Genomic DNA, 25,992 nt, shown 5'->3' with positions numbered 1-25,992 from the left:
ACTAGAAAGACACAATGGTTGGCATAATGTACAGTATACTTTTTAAATGTTATTACTTTTTTCTACTTAGAACATATATTGTCTTCTTAATATTTGTGTATCTATGTATTTATCTCTCTTTGTGTAATTTGTCTTTGAAGAAATAAGGCATGTGATTTTTTTCTCATCTAAAGAGCCCTTAGATACATGTTTTCCATTTGTGCTTTTCTATCCATTGCTACCCAGACTACCATTTTGATATATTAACTATTCTACTTCCAGAGTCTAAAATACAATGACTCAAAATTTTCCTGAGAGGGAGGCATCTTGATAAGCGAAATCTTGATAAGCTACATCTCTAAGTATCTAGGATATTATTTTTATGCCATGACATAATTTATAAATCAAACCAAGTATAGACTTTTTACTCCCCAATTCTAAGCATGTAGCAAGTAGCCAACACAATATTGAAGGAGAAAAACAATATTGGAAGATTGATAATATCTGACTTCAAGACTTACTGTAAAGCTACAGTAATCAAGACAATGTGGTATTAACAAAACAATAGAAAAATAAATCAGTACAAGACAATAGATAGCCCAGAAATAGACCCACATAAATATAGTCAACTGATCTTTGACAAAGGAGTAAAGGCAATACAATGGAACAAAGACAGTATCTTCAACAAATGATGCTGGAATAACTGAATATCCATCTGCAAAAAAATGAATCTAGACACAGACCTTACACCCTTCACAAATATAAACTCAAAATTGATCACATACCTAAATGTAAAATGCAAAACTATAAAACTCCTGGAAGATAACATTGGGGAAAATCTATATGACTTTGCATATGAAGATGACTTCTTAGCTTTACCACCAAAGGCATAATCTATGAAAGAAATAACTGATAAGCTGGGCTTCATTAAAACTTTTGCTCTGTGAAAGACAATGTCAAGAGAATGAGAAGGTAAGCCACAGACTGGGAGGAAGTATTTGTAGAAGATCCATCTCATAAACAATTGTTATACAAAATATGCAAAGAACTCTTAAAACTCAACAAGAAGAAAGCAAACAACCTGATTAAAAAATGGGCCAAAGACCTTAACAAGACACCTCACCAAAGAAGATATACAGATGGCAAGTATGTATATGAAAAGATGCTTCACATCATATGTCATCAAGGAGATGCAAATTAAAATAACAATGAGGTACCACAGCACACCTACTACAATGCCAAAATCCAAAACACTGACAACACCAAATGCTGGTGAGGATGTGGAGCAATAGGAATTCCCATACATTGCTGGTGGGAATGCAAGATGGTACAGCCATTTTGGAAGACAGTTTGGCAGTTTCTTACAAAACTAAACATACTCTTAACATATGGCCCAACAATTGTGCTCCTTTGTGTTTACCCAAAGGAGTTTAAAACATGTCCTGAGATTGGTTCAAGATGGCGGAGAAGAAGGACATGCTCTACTCCCTCTTTCGAGAACACCAGAATCACAACTAACTGCAGGACAATCATCAACAGGAAGACACTGGAACTCACCAAAAAAGATACCCCACATGCAAAGACAAAGGAGAAGCCACAATGAGATGGTAAGAGGGGTGCTATCACAATAAAATCAAATCCCATAACAGCTGGGTGGGTGGCTCACAAACTGGAGAACACTTACACCACAGAAGTCACCCACTGGAGTGAAGGTTCTGAGCCCCACATCAGGCTTCCCAACCTGGGGGTCTGACAACAGGAGGAGGAATTCCTAGAGAATCAGACTTTGAAGGCAGAGGGATTTGATTGCAGGAGTTCGGCAGGACTGGGGGAAACAGAGACTCCACTCTTGGAGGACACACACAAAGTAGTGTGCACATCTAAACCAGACCTACCTGCTAGTGTTGGAGGGTCTCCTGCAGAGGCAGGGGGCAGCTGTGGCTCACCAAGGGACAAGGACACTGGCAGCAGAAGTTCTGGGAAGTACTGCTTGGCGTGAGCCCTCCCAGAGTCTGCCATTAGCTCCACCAAAGAGCCTGGGTAGGCTCCAGTGTTGGGTCGCCTCAGGCCAAACAACCAACAGGGAGGGAACCCAGCCCCACCCATCAGCAAACAAGCGGATTAAACTTTTACTGAGCTCTGCCCACCAGAGCAACAGCCAGCTCTATCAGGCACCAGTCCCTCCCATCAGGAAACTTCCACAAGCCTCTTAGATAGCCTCATCCAGCAGACAGCAGACAGCAGAAGCAAGAAGAACTACAATCCTGCAGCCTATGGAACAAAAACCACATTCACAGAAAGATAGACAAGATGAAAAGGCAGATGGCTATGTAACAGATGAAGGAACAAGATAAAACCCCAGAAAAACAACTAAATGAAATGGAGATAGGCAATCTTCCAGAAAAAAAATTCAGAATAATGATAGTGAAGATGATCCAGGACCTCGGAAAAAGAATGGAGACAAAGATCGAGAAGATGCAAGAAATGTTTAACAAAGACCTAGAAGAATTAAAGAACAAACAAACAGAGGAACAATACAATAACTGACATGAAAACTACACTAGAAGGAATCAATAGCAGAATAACTGAGGCAGAAGAACGGATAAGTGACCTGGAAGACAAAATAGTGGAATTCACTGCTGCGGAACAGAATAAAGAAAAAAGAATGAAAAGAAATGAAGACAGCCTAAGAGACCTCTGGCACAACATTAAACACAACAACATTCACATTATAGGGGTCCCAGAAGGAGAAGGGAGAGAGAAAGGACCTGAGAAAATATTTGAAGAGATTATACTCGAAAACTTCCCTAACATGGGAAAGGAAATAGCCACCCAAGTCCAGGAAGTACAGAGAGTCCCATACAGGATTAACCCAAGGAGAAACATGCCGAGACACATAGTAATCAAATTGGCAAAAATTAAAGACAAAGAAAAATTATTGAAAGCAGCAAGGGAAAAACGGAAAATAACGTACAAGGGAACTCCCATAAGGTTAACTAAGGTTAACAGAGGATTTCTCAGCAGAAACTCTACAAGCTAGAAGGGAGTGGCATGATATACTTAGAGTGATGAAAGGGAAGAACCTACAACCAAGATTACTCTACCCAGCAAGGATCTCATTCAGTTTCGATGGAGAAATCAAAAACTTTACAGACAGGCAAAAGCTAAGAGAATTCAGCACCACCAAACCAGCTCTACAGCAAATGCTAAAGGAACTTCTCTAAGTGGGAAACACAAGAGAAGAAAGGACCTACAATAACAAACCCAGAACAATTAAGAAAATGGTCATAGGAACATACATATCGATAATTACTTTAAACAGGAATGGATTAAATGCTCCAACCAAAAGACACAGGCTTGCTGAATGGATACAAAAACAAGACCCATATATATGCTGTCTACAAGAGACCCACTTCAGACCTAGGGACACATACAGACTGAAAGTGAGGGGATGGAAAAGGATATTCCATGCAAATGGAAATCAAAAGAAAGCTGGAGTAGCAGTACTCATATCGATAAAATAGACTTTAAAATAAAGAATGTTACAAGAGACAAGGAGGGACACTATGTAATGATCAAGGGATCAATCCAAGAAGAAGATATAACAATTATAAATATATATGCGCCCAACATAGGAGCACCTCAATACATAAGGCAACTGCTAACAGCTCTAAAAGAAGAAATCAACAGTAACAGAGTAATAGTGGGAGACTTTAACACCTCACTTACACCAATGGACAGATCATCCAAACAGAAAATTAATAAGGAAACAAAAGCTTTAAATGATACAATAGACCAGATAGATTTAATTGATATTTATAGGACATTCCATCTCAAAACAGAAGATTACACTTTCTTCTCAAGTGTGCACGGAACATTCTCCAGGATAGATCACATCTTGGGTCACAAGTCAAACCTCAGTAAATTTAACAAAATTGAAATCATATCAAGCATCTTTTCTGACCACAATGCTATGAGATTAGAAATCAATTACAGGGAAAAAAACATAAAAAACACAAACACATGGAGGCTAAATAATACGTTATTAAATAACCAAGAGATCACTGAAGAAATCAAAGAGGAAATCAAAAAATACCTAGAGACAAATGACAATGAAAACACGACGATCCAAAACCTATGGGATGCAGCAAAAGCAGTTCTAAGAGGGAAGTTTATAGCTATACAAGCCTACCTCAAGAAACAAGAAAAATCTCAAATAAACAATCTAATGTTACACCTAAAGGAACTAGAGAAAGAAGAACAAACAAAACCCAAAGTTAGCAGAAGGAAAGAAATCATAAAGATCAGAGCAGAAATGAATGAAATAGAAACAAAAAACAGTAGCAAAGATCAATAAAACTAAAAACTGGTTCTTTGAGAAGGTAAACAAAATTGATAAACTATTAGCCATACTCATCAAGAAAAAGAGGGAGAGGATTCAAATCAATAAAATTAGAAATGAAAAAGGAGAAGTTACAACAGACACCGCAGAAATACAAAGCATCCTAAGAGGCTACTAGAAGCAATTCTATGCCAATAAAATGGACAAATTCTTAGAAAGGTATAACCTTCCAAGACTGAAACAGGAAGAAACAGAAAATAGGAACAGACTAATCACAAGTAATGAAATTGAAATTGTGAGTAAAAGTCTTCCAACAAACAAAAGTCCAGGACCAGATGGCTTCACAGGTGAATTCCATCAAACATTTAGAGAAGAGCTAACACGCATCCTTCTCAAACTCTTCTAAAAGGTTGAAGAGGAAGGAAAACATCCAAACTCATTCTATGGGGCCACCATCACCCTGATACCAAAACCAGACAAAGGTACTACAAAAAAAGAAAATTACAGACCAATATCACTGATGAATACAGATGCAAAAATCCTCAAGAAAATACTAGCAAACAGAATCCAACAGCACATTAAAAGGCTCATACACCATGATCAAGTGGAATTTATCCCAGAGATGTAAGGATTCTTCAATATACGCAAATCAATCCATGTGATACACCATATTAACAAATTGAAGAATAAAAACCATATGATCATCTCAATAGATGCAGAAAAAGCTTTCGACAAAATTCAACACCCATTTATTATAAAACCCTCCAGAAAGTGAGCATAGAGGGAACCTACTTCAACGTAATAAAGGCCATATATGATAAACCCACAGCAAACATCATTCTCAATGGTGAAAAACTGAAAGCATTTCCTCTAAGATCAGGAACAAGACAAGGATGTCTACTCTCACCACTATTATTCAACATAGTTTTGGAAGTCCAAGCCACAGCAGTCAGAGAAGAAAAAGAAATAAAAGGAATACAAATTGGAAAAGAAGAAGTAAAAATGTCACTGTTTGCAGATGACATGATGCTATACATAGAGAATCCTAAAGATGACACCAGAAAACTACTAGAGCTAATCAATGAATTTGATAAAGTTGCAGCATACAAAATTAATGCACAGAAATCTCTTGCAATCCTGGACACTAATGATGAAAGATCTGAAAGAGAAATTAAGGAAACACTCCCATTTACCATTGCAACAAAAAGAATAAAATACCTAGGAATAAACCTACCTAGGGAGACAAAAGACCTATATGCAGAAAACTATAAGACACTGATTAAAGAAATAAAAGATAATACAAACAGATGGAGAGATATACCATGTTCTTGGATTGGAAGAATCAATATTGTGAAAATGACTGTACTACCCATAGCAATCTACAGATTCCATGCAATTCCTATCAAATTACCAATGGCATTTTCTACAGAACTAGAGCAAAAAATCTTAAAATTTGTATGGAGACACAAAAGACCCCGAATAGCCAAAGCTGTCTTGAGGGAAAAAAACGGAGCTGGAAGAATCAGACTCCCTGACTTCAGACTATACTACAAAGCTACAGTAATCAAGACAATATGGTACTGGCACAAAAACAGAAATATAGATCAATGGAACAGGATAGAAAGCCCAGAGAGAAACCCACGCACCTATGGTCAACTAATCTATGACAAAGGAGGCAAGGATATACAATGGAGAAAAGACAGCCTCTTCAATAAGTGGTGCTGGGAAAACTGGAGAGCTACATGTAAAAGAATGAAATTAGAACACTGCCTAACACCATACGCAAAAATAAACTCAAAATGGATTAGAGACCTAAATGTAAGACCGGGCACTATAAAACTCAGAGAAAAACATAGGAAGAACACTCTTTGACATAAATCACAGCAAGATCTTTTTTGATCCACCTCCTAGAGTAATGGAAATAAAAATAAAAAGAAATAAATGGGACCTAATGAAACTTAAAAACTTTTTGCACAGCGAAGGAAACCATAAACAAGACGAAAAGACAATCCTCACAATGGGAGAAGATATTTGCAAAGGAATCAATGGAAAAAGGATTAATCTCCAAAATATATAAACAGTTCATGCAGCTCAATATTAAAAAAAAACCAAATCCAAATATGGGCAGAAGACCTAAATAGATATTTCTCCAAAGAAGACATACAGATGGCCAAGAAGCACATGAAAAGCTGCTCAACATCACTAATTATTAGAGAAATGCAAATCAGAACTACAATGAGGTATCACCTCACACCAGTTAGAATGGCACCATCAGAAAATCTATAAACAACAAATGCTGGAGAGGGTGTGGAGAAATGGGAACCCTCTTGCACTGTTGGTGGGAATGTAAATTGATACAGCCTCTATGAACAGTATGGAGGTTCCTTAAAGAACTAAAAATAGAATTACCATATGACCCAACAATCCCACTACTGGGCATATACCCTGAGAAAACCATAATTCAAAAAGACACATGCAACCCAGTGTTCATTGCAACAGTATTTACAATAGCCAGGTCATGGAAGCAACCTAAATGCCCATCGACAGATGAATGGGTAAAGAAGATGTGGTACGTATATACAATGGAATATTACTCAGCCATAAAAAGCAACGAAATTGGGTCATTTTTAGAGACGTGGATGCGTCTAGAGACTGTCATACAGAGTGAAGTAAGTCAGAAAGAGAAAAACAAATATCTTGTATTAACGCATATATGTGGAACAGAGAGAATGGTACAGATGAACTGGTTTGCAGAGCAGAAATTGAGACACAGAAATAGAGAAAAAACATATGGACACCAAGTGGAGAAAGCGGCAAGGTGTGGGGGTTGTGGTGTGATGAATTGGGAGATTGGGATTGACATGTATACACTGACATTCATAGAATGGATGACTAATAAAAAATTAATTAATTAATTTTTTAAAATGTCCTGCATGAGGATGTTTATAGTAGCTTTATTCGTAATTGCCAAAACTTGGAAGCACCAAGATGTCTTTCATGTACCAGATAAACTGTGGGGAATGGAATATTACACAGTGCTAAAAAGAAAGAAACTATGAAACCATGAAAAAACAGGGAGGAACCTTAAATGCATATTATCAATATTAAGTGAAAGAAACGAATCTGAAAGGGCTACACACTGTATGATTCCAACTATTTGACATTTTGGAAGAGTCAAAAAGATGGAGACAATAAAGAGATCAGTGGATGACAGGCTGGGGTGTGAAAGGTGGAGAGATGAATAGGTAGAGCATAGAGGATTTTTAGGGCAGTAAAAATACTCTGTATGATATAGTGATGATGGATATATGTATACACCTTTAGCCATATTTTCTCAGAAGTGAAGAACAGCAGAAAGATCCAATAATTTAAAGGATGAGTTTCTAAAAAGCATCCCTTGGAAGACGTTCAAGATGGCAGAGGAGTAAGACGTGGAGATCACCTTTCTCCCCACAGATACATCAAAAATACATCTACATGTGGAACAACTCCTACAGAACACCTACTGAACGCTGGCAGAAGACCTCAGACTTCCCAAAAGGCAAGAAACTCCCTACATACCTGGGTAGGGCAAAAGGAAAAACAGAGACAAAAGAATAGGGATGGGACCTGCACCTCAGCGAGGGAGCTGTGAAGGAGGAAAAGTTGCACACACTAGGAAGCCCCTTCACTGGTGGAGGTGGGGGGTGGGTGGGGGGGACGCTTCAGAGCCACGGAGGAGAGTGCAGCAACAGGGGTGCAGAGGGCAAAGTGGAGAGGTTCGCACACAGAGGATCGGTGCCAACCAGCACTCACCAGCCTGAGAGGCTTGTCTGCTCACCCGCCAGGTCGGGTGGGAGCTGGGAGCTGAGGCTCGGGCCTCGGAGGTCAGATCCCAGGGAGAGGACTGGGGTTGGCTGCATGAACACAGCCTGAAGGTGGCTAGTGCGCCACAGCCAGCGGGGAGAGAGTCTGGGAGAAAGTCTGGAACTGCCTAAGAGGCAAGAGACCATTGTTTCGAGGTGCATGAGGAGAGGGGATTCAGAGCACCGCCTAAACGAGCTCCAGAGATGGGTGTGAACTGTGGCTATCAACGCAGACACAAGAGACGGGCATGAGACGCTAAGGCTGATGCTGCAGCCACCAAGAATCCTGTGTGCAAGCACAGGTAACTATCCACACCTCCCCTCCCAGGAGCCTGTGCAGCCTGCCACTGCCAGGGTCCTGTCATCCAGGGACAGCTTTCCCAGGAGAACATATGGCATGCCTCAGGCTGGTGCAATGTCACACCGACTTCTGTCGCCGCAGGCTCACCCCGCATTCCGTACCCTTCCCTCCCCCCAGCCTGAGTGAGCCAGAGCCCCCTAATCAGCTGCTATTTTAACCCCGTCCTGTCTGGGCAAAGAACAGATGCCCTCAGGCAACCTACATGCAGAGGCGCGTCCAAATCCAAAGCTGAACCCCAGGAGCTGTGCAAACAAAGAAGAGAAAGGGAAATTTCTCCCAGCAGCCTCAGGAGCAGTGGATGAAATCTCCACAATCAACTTGACGTACCCTGCATGTGTGGAATACCTGAATAGACAATGAATCATCTGAAAATTGAGGTGGTGGACTTTGGGAGCAACTGCAGACTTGGGGTTTGCTTTCTGCATCTAATTTGTTTCTGGTTTTATGTTTATCTCAATTTAGTATTTAGAGCTTATTATCACTGGTAGATTTGTTTGTTGATTTGGTTGCACTCTTCCTTTTTTCTTTATATGTATATATATATTTTCTCCTTTTTCTCTTTTTGTGAGTGTGTATGTGTATGCTTCTTTGTGTGATTTTGTCTGTATAGCTTTTCTTTGATGGTTTTTCCTAGGGTTCTGTCTGTCCGTTTTTTCTTTTTTTTTTTTTTTCATATAGTTTTTAGCACTTGTTATCATTGGTGGATTTGTTTTTTGGTTTGGTTACTCTCTTCTTTCTTTTTTTATTACATTTTTATTTTTAATAAGATATTTTTTATTTTAGTAACTTTATTTTTTTTCCTTTCTTTCTCTCCCTTTTTTTCTCCCTTTTCTTCTGAGCTGAGTAGCTGACAGGGTCTTGGTGCTCCGGCCGGGTGTCAGGCCTGAGCCTCTGAGGTGGGAGAGGCGACTTCAGGACATTGGTCCACCAGAGACTGCACGGCCCACGTAATATCAAAGGGCAAAAGCTCTCCCAGAGATCTCCATCTCAACGCTAAGACCTAGCTCCACTCCGCAACCAGCAAGTGACAGTGCTGGAGACCCTATGCCAAACAACTAACAGGACAGGAACACAACCCCACCCATTAGCAGAGAGGCTGCCTAAAATAATAAGTTCACAGACACACCAAAACATACCACCGGACGTGGTCCTGCCCACCAGAAAGACAAGATCCAGCCTCATCCACCAGAACAGAGGCACCAGTCCCCTCCACCAGGAAGCTTACACAAACCACTGAACCAACCTTACCCACGGGGGACAGACACCAAAAACAATGTGAACTACGAACCTGCAGCTTGCGAAAATGAGACCCCAAACACAGTAAGTTAAGCAACATGAGAAGACAGAAATACGCAGCAAATTAAGGAGCAAGGTAAAAACCCACCAGACCAAACGAAGAGGAAATAGGCAGCCTACCTGAAAAATAATTCAGGGTAATGATAGTAAAGATGATCCAAAATCTTGGAAATAGAATGGAGAAAATACAAGAAACGTTTAACAAGGACCTACAAGAACTAAAGAGCAAACAAATGATGAACAACACAATAAATGAAACTTAAAATTCTCTAGAAGGAATCAATAGCAGAATAACTGAGGCAGAAAAACGGATAAGTGCCCTGGAAGATAAAATAGTAGAAATAACTACCACAGGGCAGAATAAAGAAAAAAGAATGAAAAGAATTGAGGACAGTCTCAGAGACCTCTGGGACAACATTAAACGCACCACCATTCGAATTATAGGGGTCCCAGAAGAAGAAGAGGAAAAGAAAGGACTGAGAAAATATTTGAAGAGATTATAGTTGAAGAATTCCCTAATATGGGAAAGTAAATAGTCAATCAAGTCCAGGACGCACAGAGAGTCCCATACAGGATAAATCCAAGGAGAAACATGCCAAGACACATATTAATCAAACTATCAAAAATTAAATACAAAGAAAAAATATTAAAAGCAGCAAGGGAAAAGGAACAAATAACATACAAGGGGATCCACATAAGGTTAACAGCTGATCTTTCAGCAGAAACTTGCAAGCCAGAAGGGAGTGGCAGGACATATTTAAAGTGAAGAAAGGGAAGAACCTACAACGAAGATTACTCTATCCGGCAAGGATCTCATTCAGATTCAATGGAGAAATCAAAAGCTTTACAGAGAAGCAAAGGCTAAGGGAATTCAGCACCACCAAACCAGCTCTACAACAAATGCTAAAGGAATTTCTCTAAGTGGGAAACACAAGAGAAGAAAAGGACCTACAAAAACAAACCCAAAACAATTATGAAAATGGTAATATGAACATACATATCGATAATTACTTTAAACGGGAATGGATTAAATGCTCCAACCAAAAGACACAGGCTTGCTGAATGGATACAAAAACAAAACTAGTATGTATGCTGTCTATAAGAGACCCACTTCAGACCTGGGACACATACAGACTGAAAGTGAGGGGACGGAAAAGGATATTCCATGCAAATGGAAATTAAAAAGCTGGAGTAACAATTCTCATATCAGAGAAAATAGACTTTAAAATAAAGACTATTACAAGAAACAAAGAAGGACACTACATAATGATCAAGGGATCAATCCAAGAAGATATAACAATTGTAAATATTTATGCACCCAACATAGGAGCACCTCAATACATAAGGCATTGCTAACAGCCATAAAAGAGGAAATCGACAGTAACACAATAGTAGGGGACTTTAACACCCCACTTTCACCAATGGACAGATCATCCAAAATGAAAATAAATAAGGAAACACAAGCTTTAAATGATACATTAACAGGATTGACTTAATTGATATTTATTGGACATTCCATCCAAAAACAACAAAATACACTTTCTTAAATGCTCATGGAGCATTCTCCAGGATAGATCATATCTTGGGTCACAAATCAAGCCTCGGTAAATTTAAGAAAATTGAAATTGTATCAGGTATCTTTTCTGACCACAATGCTATGAGACTAGATATCAATTACAGGAAAATATCTGTAATATACAAACACATGGAAGCTAAACAATACACTACTTAATAACCAAGAGATCACTGAAGAAATCGAAGAGGAAATCAAAAAATACCTAGAAAAAAATGACAATGAAAACACGGTGACCCAAAACCTATGGGATGCAGCAAAAGCAGTTCTAAGAGGGAAGTTTATAGCAATACAATCCTACCTCAAGAAACAAGAAACATCTTAAATAAACAACCGAACCTTTCACCTAAAGCAATTAGAGAAAGAAGAACAAAAAAACCCCAAAATTACCAAAAGGAAAGAAATTATAAAGATCAGATCAGAAATAAATGAAAAAGAAATGAAGAAAACAATAGCAAAGATCAGTAAAATTAAACACTGGTTCTTTGAGAAGATAAACAAAATTGATAAACCATTGGCCAGACTCATCAAGAAAAAGAGGGAGAAGACTCAAATCAATAGAATTATTAATGAAAAAGAAGTAATAACTGACACTGCAGAAATACAAACGATCATGAGAGATTACTACAAGCAACTCTATGCCAATAAAATGGACAACCTGGAAGAAATGGACAAATTCTTAGAAAAGCACAACCTTCCGAGACTGAACAAGGAAGAAATAGAAAATATAAACAGAACATTCACAAGCACTGAAATTGAGACTGTGATTGAAAATCTTCCAACAAACAAAAGTCCAGGACCAGATTGGCTTCACAGGTGAATTCTATCAAACATTTAGAGAAGAGCTAACATCTATCCTTCTCAAACTCTTCCAAAATATAGCAGAGGGAGGAGCATTCCCAAACTTATTCTATGAGGCCACCATCACTCTGATACCAAAACCAGACAAGATGTCACAAAGAAAGAAAACTACAGGCCAATATCACTGATGAACATAGATGCAAAAATCCTCAACAAAATACTAGCAAAGAGAATCCAACAGCACATTAAAGGGATCATACAGCATGATCAAGTGGTGTTTATCCCAGGAATTCAAGGATTCTTCAGTATATGCAAATCAATCAATGTGATACACCATATAACAAACTGAAGGATAAAAACCATATGATCATCTCAATAGATGCAGAAAAAGCTTTCGACAAAATTCAACACCTATTTTTGTTAAAAACCCTCCAGAAAGTAGGCGTAGAGGGAACTTACCTCAACATAATAAAGGCCATATATGACAAACCCACAGCCAGCATCGTTCTCAGTGGTGAAAAACTGAAACCATTTCTACTAAGATGAGGAACAAGACAAGGTTGCCCACTCTCACCACTAGTATTTAAAATAGTTTTGGAAGTTTTAGCCACAGCAATCAGAGAAGAAAATGAAAGGAATCCAAATCAGAAAAGAAGAAGTAAAACTGTCACTGTTTGCTGATGACATGCTTCTATACATAGAGAATCCTAAGGATGCCACCAGAAAACTACTGGAGTTAATCAGTGAATTTGGTAAAGTAGCAGGATACAAAATTAATGCACAGAAATCTCTTGCATTCCTATACACTAGTGATGAAAAATCTGAAAGAGAAATTAAGGAAACACTCCCATTTACCATTGCAACAGAAAAGAATAAAATACCTAGGAATAAACCTACCTAAGGAGACAAAAGACCTGTATGCAGAAAACTGTAAGACACTGATGAAAGAAATTAAAGATGATACAAACAGATGGAAAGACATACAATGTTCTTGGATTGGAGGAATCAACATTGTGAAAATGACTATAATACCCAAAGCAATCTACAGATTCAATGCAATCCCTATCAAACTACCAATGGCATTTTTCACAGAACTAGAACAAAAAATTTCACAATTTGTGTGTAAACAGAAAAGACGCCGAATAACCAAAGCAATCTTGAGAAAGAAAAACAGAGCTGGAGGATCAGGCTCCCTGACTTCAGACTTTATTACAAAGCTACAGTAATCAAGACAGTATGGTAGTGGCACAAAAACAGAAATATAGATCAATGGAACAGGATAGAAAGCCTAGACATAAACCTACGCACATATGGTCACCTTATCTTTGGTAAAGGAGGCAAGAATAGACAATGGAGAAAAGACAGCCTCTTCAATAAGTGGTGCTGGGAAAATTGGACAGCTACATGTAAAAGAATGAAATTAAAACACTGCCTAACACCATACACAAAAATAAACTCAAAATGGATTAAAGACCTAAATGTAAGGCCAGACACTATAAAACTCTTAGAGGAAAACATAGGCAGAACACTCTATGTCATAAATCACAGCAAGATCCTTTTTGACCCACCTCCTAGAGAAATGGAAATAAAAACAAAAATAAACAAATGGGACCTAATGAAACTTAAAAGCTTTCTCACAGCAAAGGAAACCATAAGCAATATGAAAAGGCAACCTTCAGAATAGGAGAAGGTATTTGCTAACGAAGCAACTGACAAAGGACTAATCTCCAAAATGTACAAGCAGCTCAATATCAAAAAAACAACCCAATCCAAAAATGGGCAGAAGACTTAAGTAGAAATTTCTCCATAGAAGATATACAGATTGCCAACAAACACATGAAAGGATACTCCACATCACTAATCATTAGAGAAATGCAAATCAAAACTACAATGAGGTATCACCTCACACTGGTCAGAATGGCCATCATCAAAAAATCTACTAACAAATGCTGGAGAGCGTGGGGAGAGAGGGAACTCTGTTGCACTGTTGGTGGGAATGTAAACTGATACAGCTACTATGGAGAACAGTATGGAGGTTCCTTAAAAAACTAAAAATAGGGCTTCCCTGGTGGCGCAGTGGTTGAGAGTCTGCCTGCTAATGCGGGGGACATGGGTTCGAGCCCTGGTCTGGGAGGATCCCGCATGCCGTGGAGCAACTGGGCCCTTGAGCCATAACTGCTGGGCCTGCGCATCTGGAGCCTGTGCTCCGCAACGGGAGAGGCCGCGATGGTGAGAGGCCTGCGCACCGCGAGGAAGAGTGGCCCCCGCTTGCCGCAGCTAGAGAAAGCCCTAGCACAGAAACGAAGACCCAACATAGCAATCAATCAATCAATCAATCTTTAAAAAAAAAAAAAAAAACTAAAAAACTAAAAATAGAACTACCATACGACCCAGCAATCCCACTACTGGGCATATACCCTGAGAAAACCATAATTCAGAAAGGGTCATGTACTACAATGTTCATTGCAGCACTATTTAGGATAGTCAGGACATGGAAGCAATCTAAGTGTCCATCGAGAGATGAATGGATAAAGAAGATGTTGCACATATATACAATGGAATATTACTTAGCCATAAAAAGAAACGAAATTGAGTTATTTGCAGTGAGGTGGGTGGAGCTAGAGACTGTCATACAGAGTGAAGTAAGTCAGAAAGAGAAAAAGAAATATCATATGCTAACACATATATATGGAATCTAAGAAAAAAATGGTTTTGAAGAAAGTAGGGGCAGGGCAGGAATAAAGATGCAGATGTAGAGAATGGACTTAAGGACATGGGGAGGGGGAAGGGTAAGCTGGGACGAAGTGAGAGAGTGGCATGGGCATGTATACACTACCAAATGTAAAATAGATAGCTAGTGGGAAACAGCCGTATGGCACAGGGAGATCACCTTGGTGCTTTGTGTCCACCGAGAGGGGTGGGATAGGGAGGGTGGGAGGGAGATGCAAGAGTGAGGAGAAATGGGGATATATGTATAGCTGATTCACTTTGTTATACAGCAGAAACTAACACACCATTGTAAAGCAAGTATACTCCAATAAAGATGTTAGAAAACAAAAACACTGTAGTGCTTCAATATGGCATAATGGTAAGCCTTAACAAATAAAATGGTAGTTTTTGAATATATATATATATATATATATATATATAAAACCACATTAAATCGTGAATTTTAAAGCACATGCAAAGATGCTCAGCATCACAAATCATGAGAGAAATGCAAATGAAAACCACAATGAGGAATCACATCACACCAGTCAGAATGGCCATTATCAAAAAATCTACAAACGATAAATCCTAGAGAGGGTGTGGAGGAAAGGGAACCCTCCTGTACTGTTGGTGGGAATGTAAATTGATACAGCCACTATGGAGAACAGTATGGAGATTCCTTAAAAAGCTAGAAACAGAACTACTATATGACTGAGCAATCCCACTACTGGGCATATACCCTGAGAAAACCATAATTCAAAAAGATACACGTACCACAATGTTCATTGCAGCACTATTAACAATAACCAGGACATGGAAGCAACCTAAATGTCCTTCAACAGATGAATGCATAAAGAAGATGTGGCACATATATACAATGGAATATTACTCAGCCATAAAAAGAAACGAAATTGAGTTATTTGTAGTGAGGTGGATGGACCTAGAGTCTGTCATACAGAGTGAATTAAGTGAAAAAGAGAAAAACAAATATCATATGCTAATGCACATATATGGAATCTAAAAAAAACGGTACTGATGAACCTAGTGTCAGGACAGGAATAAAGATGCAGACGTAGAGAACGGACTTGAGGGTACGGGGTTTGGGGGGGGAAGGGGAAGCTGGGATGAAATGAGAGAGCAACGCTGACATATATACACTACCAAATGTGAAATGGATGGCTCGTGGGAGGCTGCAGCATAGCACAGGGAGATCAGGTTGATGCTTTGTGATGATCTAGAGGGGTGGGATAGAGAGGGTGGGAGGGAGGCTCAAGAGGGAGGGGATATGGGGATATATGCGTACGTATACCTGATTTACTTTGTTGTACAGCAGAAACTAACACAACGTTGTAAAGCAATTATACTCCAATAAAGATATTTAAAAAATTAAATAAATAAATAAAAATAAAAAGCATCCCTTAAATTACTATCACTGACTCACTGTTCTCCCAAGCTACTGGGTGATTGACATTCTTGCTTTATTTGCCTAAGTAAAGATGTGTTCATCTTCATCTCCAAAGGCTACAAAATTCACTCATTTATCATCCCCTTTCTTTTAAAGTTTGTTTTGTTTTGTTTTATTTATTTATTTATTTTTGCTTTCTAGAAGAAGTGATACACTTCCTCACCGCCCTCCTGTTCTCTTTGTGAACAACATGCGTTTTCCAAGAAGTTAAGTGAAACTAAGGATCCAGTTCGTGGCCACTGAACAGAGCAAAGGTAATTGCCCCCTATGAAACCAAAACTATCACGTTCATATAGCATTGTCATGTTGTAAACCGAGATTCTCAGAATTTCCACCACATCTGTTCTCTTCTGTTAAAAACTTCAGAAAGGGTAGTTCCTCTTGCCTCACTCTGCTGTTGTGTACACACTCTGTACTTTTGTGTTGCACGTAATATTTGGAGAGTGAAAGAACGTTGAAAAAGAGGAAGAAGAGAGAACAGTGAGGTCTCCCACCTTAGGTGGAGCAATGGCAAGGAGAAAGACTATGTGCTTTTTCTGTCAATATGTTCTCATTGCCCATGCTGGTAGATTGACTCCCTTCAATCAGAATGCTTCTGAGACAATATAATCAGGTTTTTCTTACTCTCCATATTTCTATTGTTGGCAGCAACAGGAATGCAGTGTCCTTAAATAGGATTGGTGTTAGTGTAAATTCAATCCAAATAAAAACAATGCCTGCCTTTCTTGTTTCTGAGAAACTCAACACCACAGAGAAGTATGTTCTGTCTTTACAGTCTGGCCAGTCTGCAGATCACATGTGATCAATGACCCTTATTTTGTTGTATAATCCATCATATTTTATGACCACTGCTTTGATCAGCTGAGCTAAGCAATCACAGAATATATAGATACAGCCTGTTAACCTTGTAACATTATTAGCCAAAGCATATCTATGTGTCCTATCTGCCATATGTCAGAAACATTTTTATTTTAAAGATTACTTTCTATGGGCTTTGCTAGAAGCTGCTAACTCCCCTCCATCATTTGCTGAGCCTCAGCACTTCTGTCCATGACAAAATTCAGTAAATTACTCCTGAATTGTCATTGCTTTGTAATAATTACTATCGTTCTAGTTTACATGCTTGCTTTACTGAGATGATTTTTTTAAAGCATGTGATAACCATATTGAAATAGCATGGGGTGAGGAAGGAGACATGCATGCATACTGTTTCTTCTTACTTTCTAAAAAGTCACATATGCCTTTATTATTCAAAGACTCTATTAAAGGTTAAATATAAAGGTTTTTATATAAGCTTTATATATATATATATATATATATATATATAAAGCTTATATATATATATATAGGAAGTTTGTAAGGCTTCAAGAACCTAACTTGAATGCATATATTTCGTTTTTAAAGAGACTAAGTTCCCTAAGTGAATTAAATTACCTAGATATACCACTGTTGGATACAATTTTTTAAATTTATTTATTTTTGGCCACACTGCACAGCTTCTGGGATCTTAGCTCCCCGACCAGGGATTGAACCCATGCCCCCTGCATTGGAAGCACGGAGTCTTAACCACTGGACTGCCAGGGAGGTCCCTGGGTACTATTAGTCATAACTCAAAGCACTGCGTCTATTGAGCTAGTGTCAGGTGTAAAATCTGTGCTTTCTGAAGCTTATATGCAGCTGACTATTCTTTTGGGAGGTGTGATACATCTTACATCTGCTTTATCACTGTTGTTGTTGTTGCCTTTCTCTTATCATATGGCAACCTACTGTAAAGAACGCTTTTAGAGTTGTTAATATTGTCCTTTTAATTAAGGGTCTCCAGGAATTTGAGAGATAGAATTTAAGTCCACGAGAATTTATTCTAATTGGTTGCTGTCACTTCTTTTATGTGTAATCATTATGATTAACTATTAGTCTTACTGGATACTTAAAAATTCCCAGGTAATGTGATAAGCACTTACCATGCAATGTCTCACTCTACACACCAATTCTATGAATCTGGCACTATTAATAATAATAAAATATAATGTTTTGTATCACTGATGATATCTTTACCCCAATCCTTTCATTAGCCCAGTTTCACAATTATAAAGTCCAAAGAGCTCTGAAAATCAAAAGTTTTTTTATATGTTCTAAGCAAACTAATTTGTCAGTAACATCTGACCCGAACTGATAGGAGTTTTTAAAAATAATTTTTATTTTTCTCACTAAAAAATATTGCTGCAGAAATATTACTGTTTGATTATAATGTGCTGCCCCAGAGCCCACTGTAGTTACTCAATAATACTCAATATTCGTACCATATTACCGTTCACAAATCTGAAAATTTCTGACTTCCAACATACAACTAGACACAAAGGTTTTAGGTAAGGATTGTAGACTTCTATTTCAAATTTTAGAGTTTGAAGAGTTTTAAAAATAAACTTCCTCATTGTGTACATTGTGTGCATGAGAAAAATGTGTACATAAGAAAAATGAAGTAAGACAAAACTGACACTAAACTTCAGTGCAAAGTTTGTTTTTTACTATATCATACTGCTTCTTTTCTCTACTCCTAAGAATGAAACCTGACTTTCCCTAGCTACAAAATAGAGATAACAACAGTACCTATCTGATAATGTGAGCAGTTCATAAGCTAATGCGTAAGCAATTCTTGACACATAATAGCTCTGTGTGTCCCATCAAGAACATTAGTATCATTAGAGATAATACATTGAATGATTAACCTCTGTAATTTTCTTTGTCTGCACTTCCTTATATGTGGGTGGTATCCACATTACCATTAGGAATACTAGGAGAATGAAGGGGGGAAAAATAGAAGTTAAGTTTTTGAAGTCCAGAGTAGGCTTTTCATGCCTACACAATAAATTTGAAAGCCAAAATGTTTTGATTTGCAAGAGCCTGGTTGAAAAGGATTTTAGCAATAAAAACAGAAGGCAAGGAAAAAAGCAAACCACAACGTTTATGCTGTAACAATAGATTGGAAAGAGACTAGAGGGACGTCCAGAGGGCTCTGTCTCAATAAATTAGTACCCTAGGAGAGGAGTACTAAGATTGAAGGGGCAAGGCTCTGGAAGGGTGTCTTAAAGTCTGAGGTGAAGGCACTGAACTTGGGAAGACCATGTGAACAGAAAGGAATCAGATTGAACAGATGCTACCCACCACTACCACCATCACCCTAGTCAGAAGCCCAGCCAGTGCCTACAGGGTTCCCACCACCACCTGGCAGCCCTGCAGGTCTGCTGTGTCCTGCGTCCATGTTTTTGTTGTCGTTGTCTGCTGAGCATCTTCTATTGACAAAGGTGACCAAACATCCAGGTTTGCCCAGAATGTCCCAGGAATGTAAGTCTGTTGCTTATCTGCTTACACCTCTTATGCCAGCATAATTAATGACACCTTCTCTATTATTTATATTTTATAAGTGATAAAAATGTATGATCACTCTCCCCATTGATAACAGTCTGCCTTTCCACTGCCGATCATCCAGCAGAGTTAGCACCTGTTCATCTCTTGAGGTTTTTCTATCTTATCTCTACTGTTCCAAATAGACACACCCCTTTAAATGGCCCAGGACCCTTGCAGGGCCCCTAAAGCAGAAGATGAGATCTTTGGCACTCAAAAATGGCATAATCAGCAGAGACCTTAAAACACAGTTGGGTGACACTGGACAGTGGTGACCACTTCTGTTTCACATCTCAATTGAAGTACAGATACCTTAGCATATTTCACTCCCTTCAGGGCTTAGCATCCTCCTTGTGCACATAGTATGTGCTCAACAAAGACTGATAAAACATTCTGATTGGAGGAACCCTCAATTTTATTATCAGTGCTGATGTAGCCAGGATGAGAAAGAGAAGAGAACTTGATATTGTTTTTAATTCTATAAATGCGTGTTTAAGGTACATGGTTGATATTACAGGAGGTCATCAATGTGTTTAATTTTTTATAAGTTTATGTTCTTCTAAATATTCTTCCAGCAGTAGGCAGAAATTTGGGGAGGGGGAATACTTAGTAGAAAAGAATAGTGATACTTTGAGTGTTTTTTCAAATTTTCTTTGTGACTGCTTTATCACAGGAATGTGATATATTCTTCCTAAATTTTAGATTGTCCCTTATCCATAGATAAATTATTATAAATATGCAGAACCTTGGCTTGAAGTTTAGGTGACTAAGGACTGTAATTTTGCTGTGGCTTTGAAGTTTCACTTTTGCTGTGGCTTTGAAGTTTCACAATGTGTTCAGAACTTTGAGTTCCAGAGCTCAGCTGCCATGAGGTGTTGTTTGAGAAGAAACCCAGCATCGTCGCTTAGGTTACACAAAACATTTGTTGGCAGCTTACTTCTCATTTAACTCAAAATTTGAGTTCTTTGATGCTTGGTGATTTTCATTCCTGCAGTAGAATTTTTCAAAACAAATAATAAACATTAAAAAAATCTAACTTACCTCATAGAATTTTATATTCTTTTTTATTAATATTGTTTTTGTAAATTTAAATAAAGGATAAGGATCATTAGCAATCTTCTATGGCTTCCTGAATTAAATACATTCCTTCAGGGAAGATTAAGAGACCTTAATTTAGAATAGTCCTTCCAGTAAAGAAAGAAATTTTTAAAAAATTCATTAAAATGTTATAAAAATCAAACTCATTCTGAAAACTTGGCATAAAAAAGACCACAAATAACAAATGCTGGAGAGGGTGTGGAGGAAAGGGAACCCTTGTGCACTGTCAGTGGGAAAATAAATTGGTGCAGCCACCATGGAAAACAGTATGGAAGTTTCTCAAAAAACTAAAAATAGAACTACCATACGACCCAGCAATTCCACTGCTGGGTATACATCCAAAGAAAACAAAAACATTAATTCAAAAAGGTATATGGATTGAGTTGTTTGTTTTTTTTGATATTGAGCTACATGAGCTGCTTGTATATTTTGTAGATTAATCCTCTGTCAGTTGCTTTGTTTGCAAATATCTTCTCCCATTTTGAGGGTTGTCTTTTTGTCTTGTTTATGGTTTCCTTTGCTGTGCAAAAGCTTTTAAGTTTCATTAGGTCCCATTTGTTTATTTTTGTTTTTATTTCCGTTTCTCTAGGAGGTGGGTCAAAAAGGATCTTGCTCTGATTTGGGATATGGGGATACATGTATACATATAGCTGATGCACTTTGTTATACAGCAGAAACTAACACAACACTGTGAAGCAATTATACTCCAATAAAGATGCTAAAAAAAAAAAAGGTATATGCACCGCAGTATTCATAGTAGCATATTTACGATAGCCAAGATATGGAAGCAAACTAAGTGTCCATCAACAAATGAATGGAGACGATGTGGTGTGTACATATATATATATATAGATATATATATACAATGAAATACTACTCAGCCAAAAAATAATGAAATTTTGACATTTGCAACAACATGGATGGACTTGGAGTGTATTATACTTAGTGAAATAAGTCAGACAGAGAGAGACAAATACTGTATGATATCACTTATATGTGGAATCTGAAAAATAAAACAAACTAATAAATATAACAAAAAAGAAACAGACTCACAGATATAGAGAACAAACTAGTGGTTACCAGTGGGGAGGGGGAGGGGAGGGGCAAAATACAGGTAAGGGATTAAGAGGTACAAACAGCTATGTATAATATAAATAAGCTATAAGGACATATTGTACAGCCCAGGGAATATAGCCAATATTTTATAATAACTATGAATGGAGTATAACCTTTAAAAGTTGTGAATTACTATGTTGCACATCTGAAATTTATTGTTAACCAACTATACCTCAATAAAAAAATGTAATGCAACTAATATTCAAGAAAGGAAATAAATAGAGTTAAGTCTTTTGAGCTAACTTCCAAACTTGGTTACCTTTTTTCCTAACAGTTTTTTAGGGTTGGGTCCTCTAATCCTCATGAGCAACAAGGACATTTTAAGCATAGTGAATGGTTCAAGTACTAATATCTGCTACTCCAGGTAAACAGTTAAGAAGAACATAAGCCTCGATTCAGTATTTACTGATATAAAGGATTCTTGCCAGAATGGTGAGTTCAGGCAGGGTATTATAGATTTTTGGACTGCCCAGTGTAATCCGACTATGAACAGCAGGTGATAAATATACCAGAATAATACTGTCAGAAACAGAGTGGATAAGAATGGTTTTTTGATTCATGAAATTTCTCCTAAAAATGTTGTATTGCACAAAAAGTAACTAGCTTAATCTTTTTTTTTTAACTGAACAAGTAATACAGAGATTTTGGCTCTAGATCATGCAGTATATTGATGCTTTAATGTACCCCCACTGCAAACAAACAGAAATGATAGTTGCAGTGTAAAAGTGGAAAACCCACGAGATGTATCAGGGCTTCAAACAATATAAGCATCTCCGTGGAGTTGATAAAGACACAAAGTAGTTGGCAGCAACTAAAGCTATTTGCTTATTGGGCTCTGGTTTTTGAAGGAATTAGCAACAAGTTCCTGGAGGTTAGAGCAAGGTCATGCTTTGGAAGTTATTTTTTTAAACTCTGACTACTATTTCTGATTGTTTTATTATAGTTTTCTGTTCTTATTTTATGGTGATCATATCTTCTTGAATCTCTGAGTGTAATAATTAAAGGTTGTGTTGTCAGAATGTTTAATTTTTTATGGCTTTTTTTTTTGTTTCCCTAACTATTCTTATTTACTCACACTGTGCTTTTCTGTTTGTCTTGGATTTTCTCTTTTATGTTGCTTGTTTTCCTCATATGCCTGTTTGTCTTAGGTTGTCTGTTTAGCTCTAAGAATTTAGTACTGTGAGACTGGTGTGGGTTCCCACCAATGTTACTTTCAAATAGCTATAAGTAGTGTGGTTTTCCTGTAATTCTCTCTGGAGTGGGAAATTGTACTGGAGCATTTGTGCTTGGGTGTTAAGGGCTAGATTTCAATTTAGAGTGAATGGGTAGGGAGCCAGTCAAATGCCAAAGAGGTGGAATTTACCTTGAATTGACATTCACATTAGATGCCTTTAAGTTCTCCTGCAAGGTTCTGTTCAGTTTTGAAGAAAAGAACCCCACAGGTTTTTGCAGGAGGGAAACTCTGGTTGCCTGTCTTCTGTAAATGGGGTGGAGGGAGGAGCATCTCTCCCCTCCAGTGAGGTAAAGATATTTTTCAGAATATCACATTTCAGAACGTTTAGCAGGGTACATTGTTTGAAAAGAATCTGGAATTTGAGTCTCCACCACTTGCCAGTTGGGTGATCTTGAGCAAATTAATTAAACTCATTATTTCAATTTTCTCATCTGTAAAGTGGGAGCGATGATTTCTTCCTTATAAAATTATATTGCAAAGATTATAATGTTTTATATATATAACATGTATCACAGAGGCAGACTAACCATTAGCTTAGCAAGTGTTCAGGGCATGAGCAAAATGGGGGCCCCCAAAAAGAGAAAAATAATTAGGTAAAAGTATTTAGTTTTTCAAAAGAAAATTATTCAGTTCATCATTTTGATTTAAAAAAAGCTTATTTGTATTTTCTTACACTTTTAGAAAATGCTTTTTGATACTTTGCTGTTGTCCTATGTTGAATTACATATTGGAATGGCACCACAAACATCTCAGTGCTTAGTTACTTGAAGGATATTCATTTCCCTCTGGTTTCCTCCTCTCCCTCTGGTCTTCATCTGGGACCCCACCCAAATACATATACCCAATCATTTTACTAAATTAAGCATGCGCAATTTTTTTTTAAAATCAGTCATCAGTTTTATACACATCAGTGTATACATATCAATCCCAATCGCCCAATTCAGCACACCACCATCCCCACCCCACCGTGGTTTTCCCCCCTTGGTGTCCATACGTTTGTTCTCTACCTCTGTGTCTCAACTTCTGCCCTGCAAACCGGTTCATCTGTACCATTTTTCTAGGTTCCACATACATGCGTTAATATACGGTATTTGTTTTTCTCTTTCTGACTTACTTCACTCTGTATGACAGTCTCTATATGTGCAAATATTTAATACCTTTGTGCTGATATACTTAGGAGCTAGCTGTGGACTTATAGTGAATTTTCACCTTAAAATAATTCAAGACTATCCATTCCTATGGCTGTTTTGTTTGTTTATTTTTCACCTGGGTCCTTTCAGCTTACATTTTTCTATATTATTCAGTGTATCATCAGGCTCACAGAGCCTGGTGACTAACGGGCTTTTCTGGTCTGTTGTGTGAAAAAAGAAAAAACTATTCAAAAAAATTATAAAATCACAAATGCATAGGTGGTAAATTTAAAAAATATATAATGGTACTCACAGGTTTGCCGCTATTTGACATCCTCATTACGGAGTCAAATTGATGTACAGCAAAGCACACCAGGTAAGTGCTCATGGGAACAGACTTCTGGAAAGTTGTTCGATTCCATTTATCATCCACCGACTCTTCTTTCTATTGAAAGCAAAAGATAATCTTTTATTTATAAAAAGGTCAATCATGGACAAGACAAACAAAAAATTACTCCAAACCTAGCTTTCCAGTCAGAAGTCCTATGTCAAAGCTTAGGTGTAAAAGGAAATTTTACCCCTAACTGGTGATGTTGAAAAAAACTAGAGGAAAATTCATTTTATTTTTAGTACTGTGAAAGAGTGATTGAACTATATACCATATGAGGTTTCTCAGGGAGAAATACAACTTTGTGATATAAACTGGACAGGAGTTTATCTTTCTACATTAAACACACAATCCTGGCCATAATATTTGAGCAGGTACTATGGCCTCTTAATGAAGAAAAGGCTAGTGCTCAGTGCCTTGCACACAGGAAGAACTAAGCAGGTATTTGCTGATTTGACTATGTGCGAGAGGGCAATAGCTGTACCAGGCATAGCAGGATGTCATGTTGTCTTTTCCATCTCTGGTTGTCTCCATCTGAGACCCAGGGTATGGTCACTAAAGTCACTGCTTTGGTTACCATGGAGAGAGAGAAGGATTGCATTACTTCATGCAACTACTGACCCCATCTGTCTGGTTTTCTGTCCATGCCAGCTTTGCCTTCCTCTCTCAGCCAGTCATCAGTCCTAATACTTCATCCATGAATAGTTGCCTAACTCCTGCTACCCATTGTTTAAACATTTCCACATGCCCTGCAGCCACACAGTGAGTCACTCTACACTGGAAAGCTTTAAAAAATGATTAAGAGAGGGAGGCTAGACTAGAACTTGATGCATCATCGACAAGGCAAGCATGTTATGTGCACATGCTTATAGAGAAGAGTTGGAGCCCCAGCAAAGTTACTCTATGATAAAAACCTAGTAGTAGTTTCGATCTCCTAAGGACCCAGATTATTCACCTTCTTCCAGGACTAGTTTCTGGAACTAGGTGAAAGTGAAGAAGTATATACTCTGCAAAACAAAAAGGTCATGTGAGGAAACCATAAACGGAGGTTAGTAAAGTTTGCATTCTTACTCCTCCCACCTTCATTTTCTCCGTTCCATGCCAAAAAATTCTGATGGCATTTTATTCTGATCCAGTCTTCTGGATTAGAGTGTCATAGCTTAGGTTTATCCTTTCCTCTTTCTTCTCCAATCAAAACCCAATTGCCCAGGTGTCTGACACCAGAAGAAAAGTTGATAAGCTTACACCAACAG

At 38.0% G+C, this 25,992-nt stretch overlaps 1 protein-coding gene across 1 annotated transcript in view; it reads right to left on the bottom strand.

Moving 5' to 3' along the window:
• Positions 1–25,992, bottom strand: part of ENPEP (glutamyl aminopeptidase) — a 105,451-nt gene that overhangs the window by 63,896 nt on the left and 15,563 nt on the right. Inside the window, exon 3 of the mRNA XM_068543309.1 lies at positions 24,665–24,796. Coding sequence (XP_068399410.1) covers positions 24,665–24,796 — 132 coding nt within the window. The remainder of the gene's footprint in view (positions 1–24,664; positions 24,797–25,992) is intronic.

This window comes from Eschrichtius robustus, chromosome 4 (genome assembly GCF_028021215.1).
Source record: "Eschrichtius robustus isolate mEscRob2 chromosome 4, mEscRob2.pri, whole genome shotgun sequence".
NCBI lineage: Eukaryota > Metazoa > Chordata > Mammalia > Artiodactyla > Eschrichtiidae > Eschrichtius > Eschrichtius robustus.
This window is presented reverse-complemented; position numbering and strand designations above follow the sequence as displayed.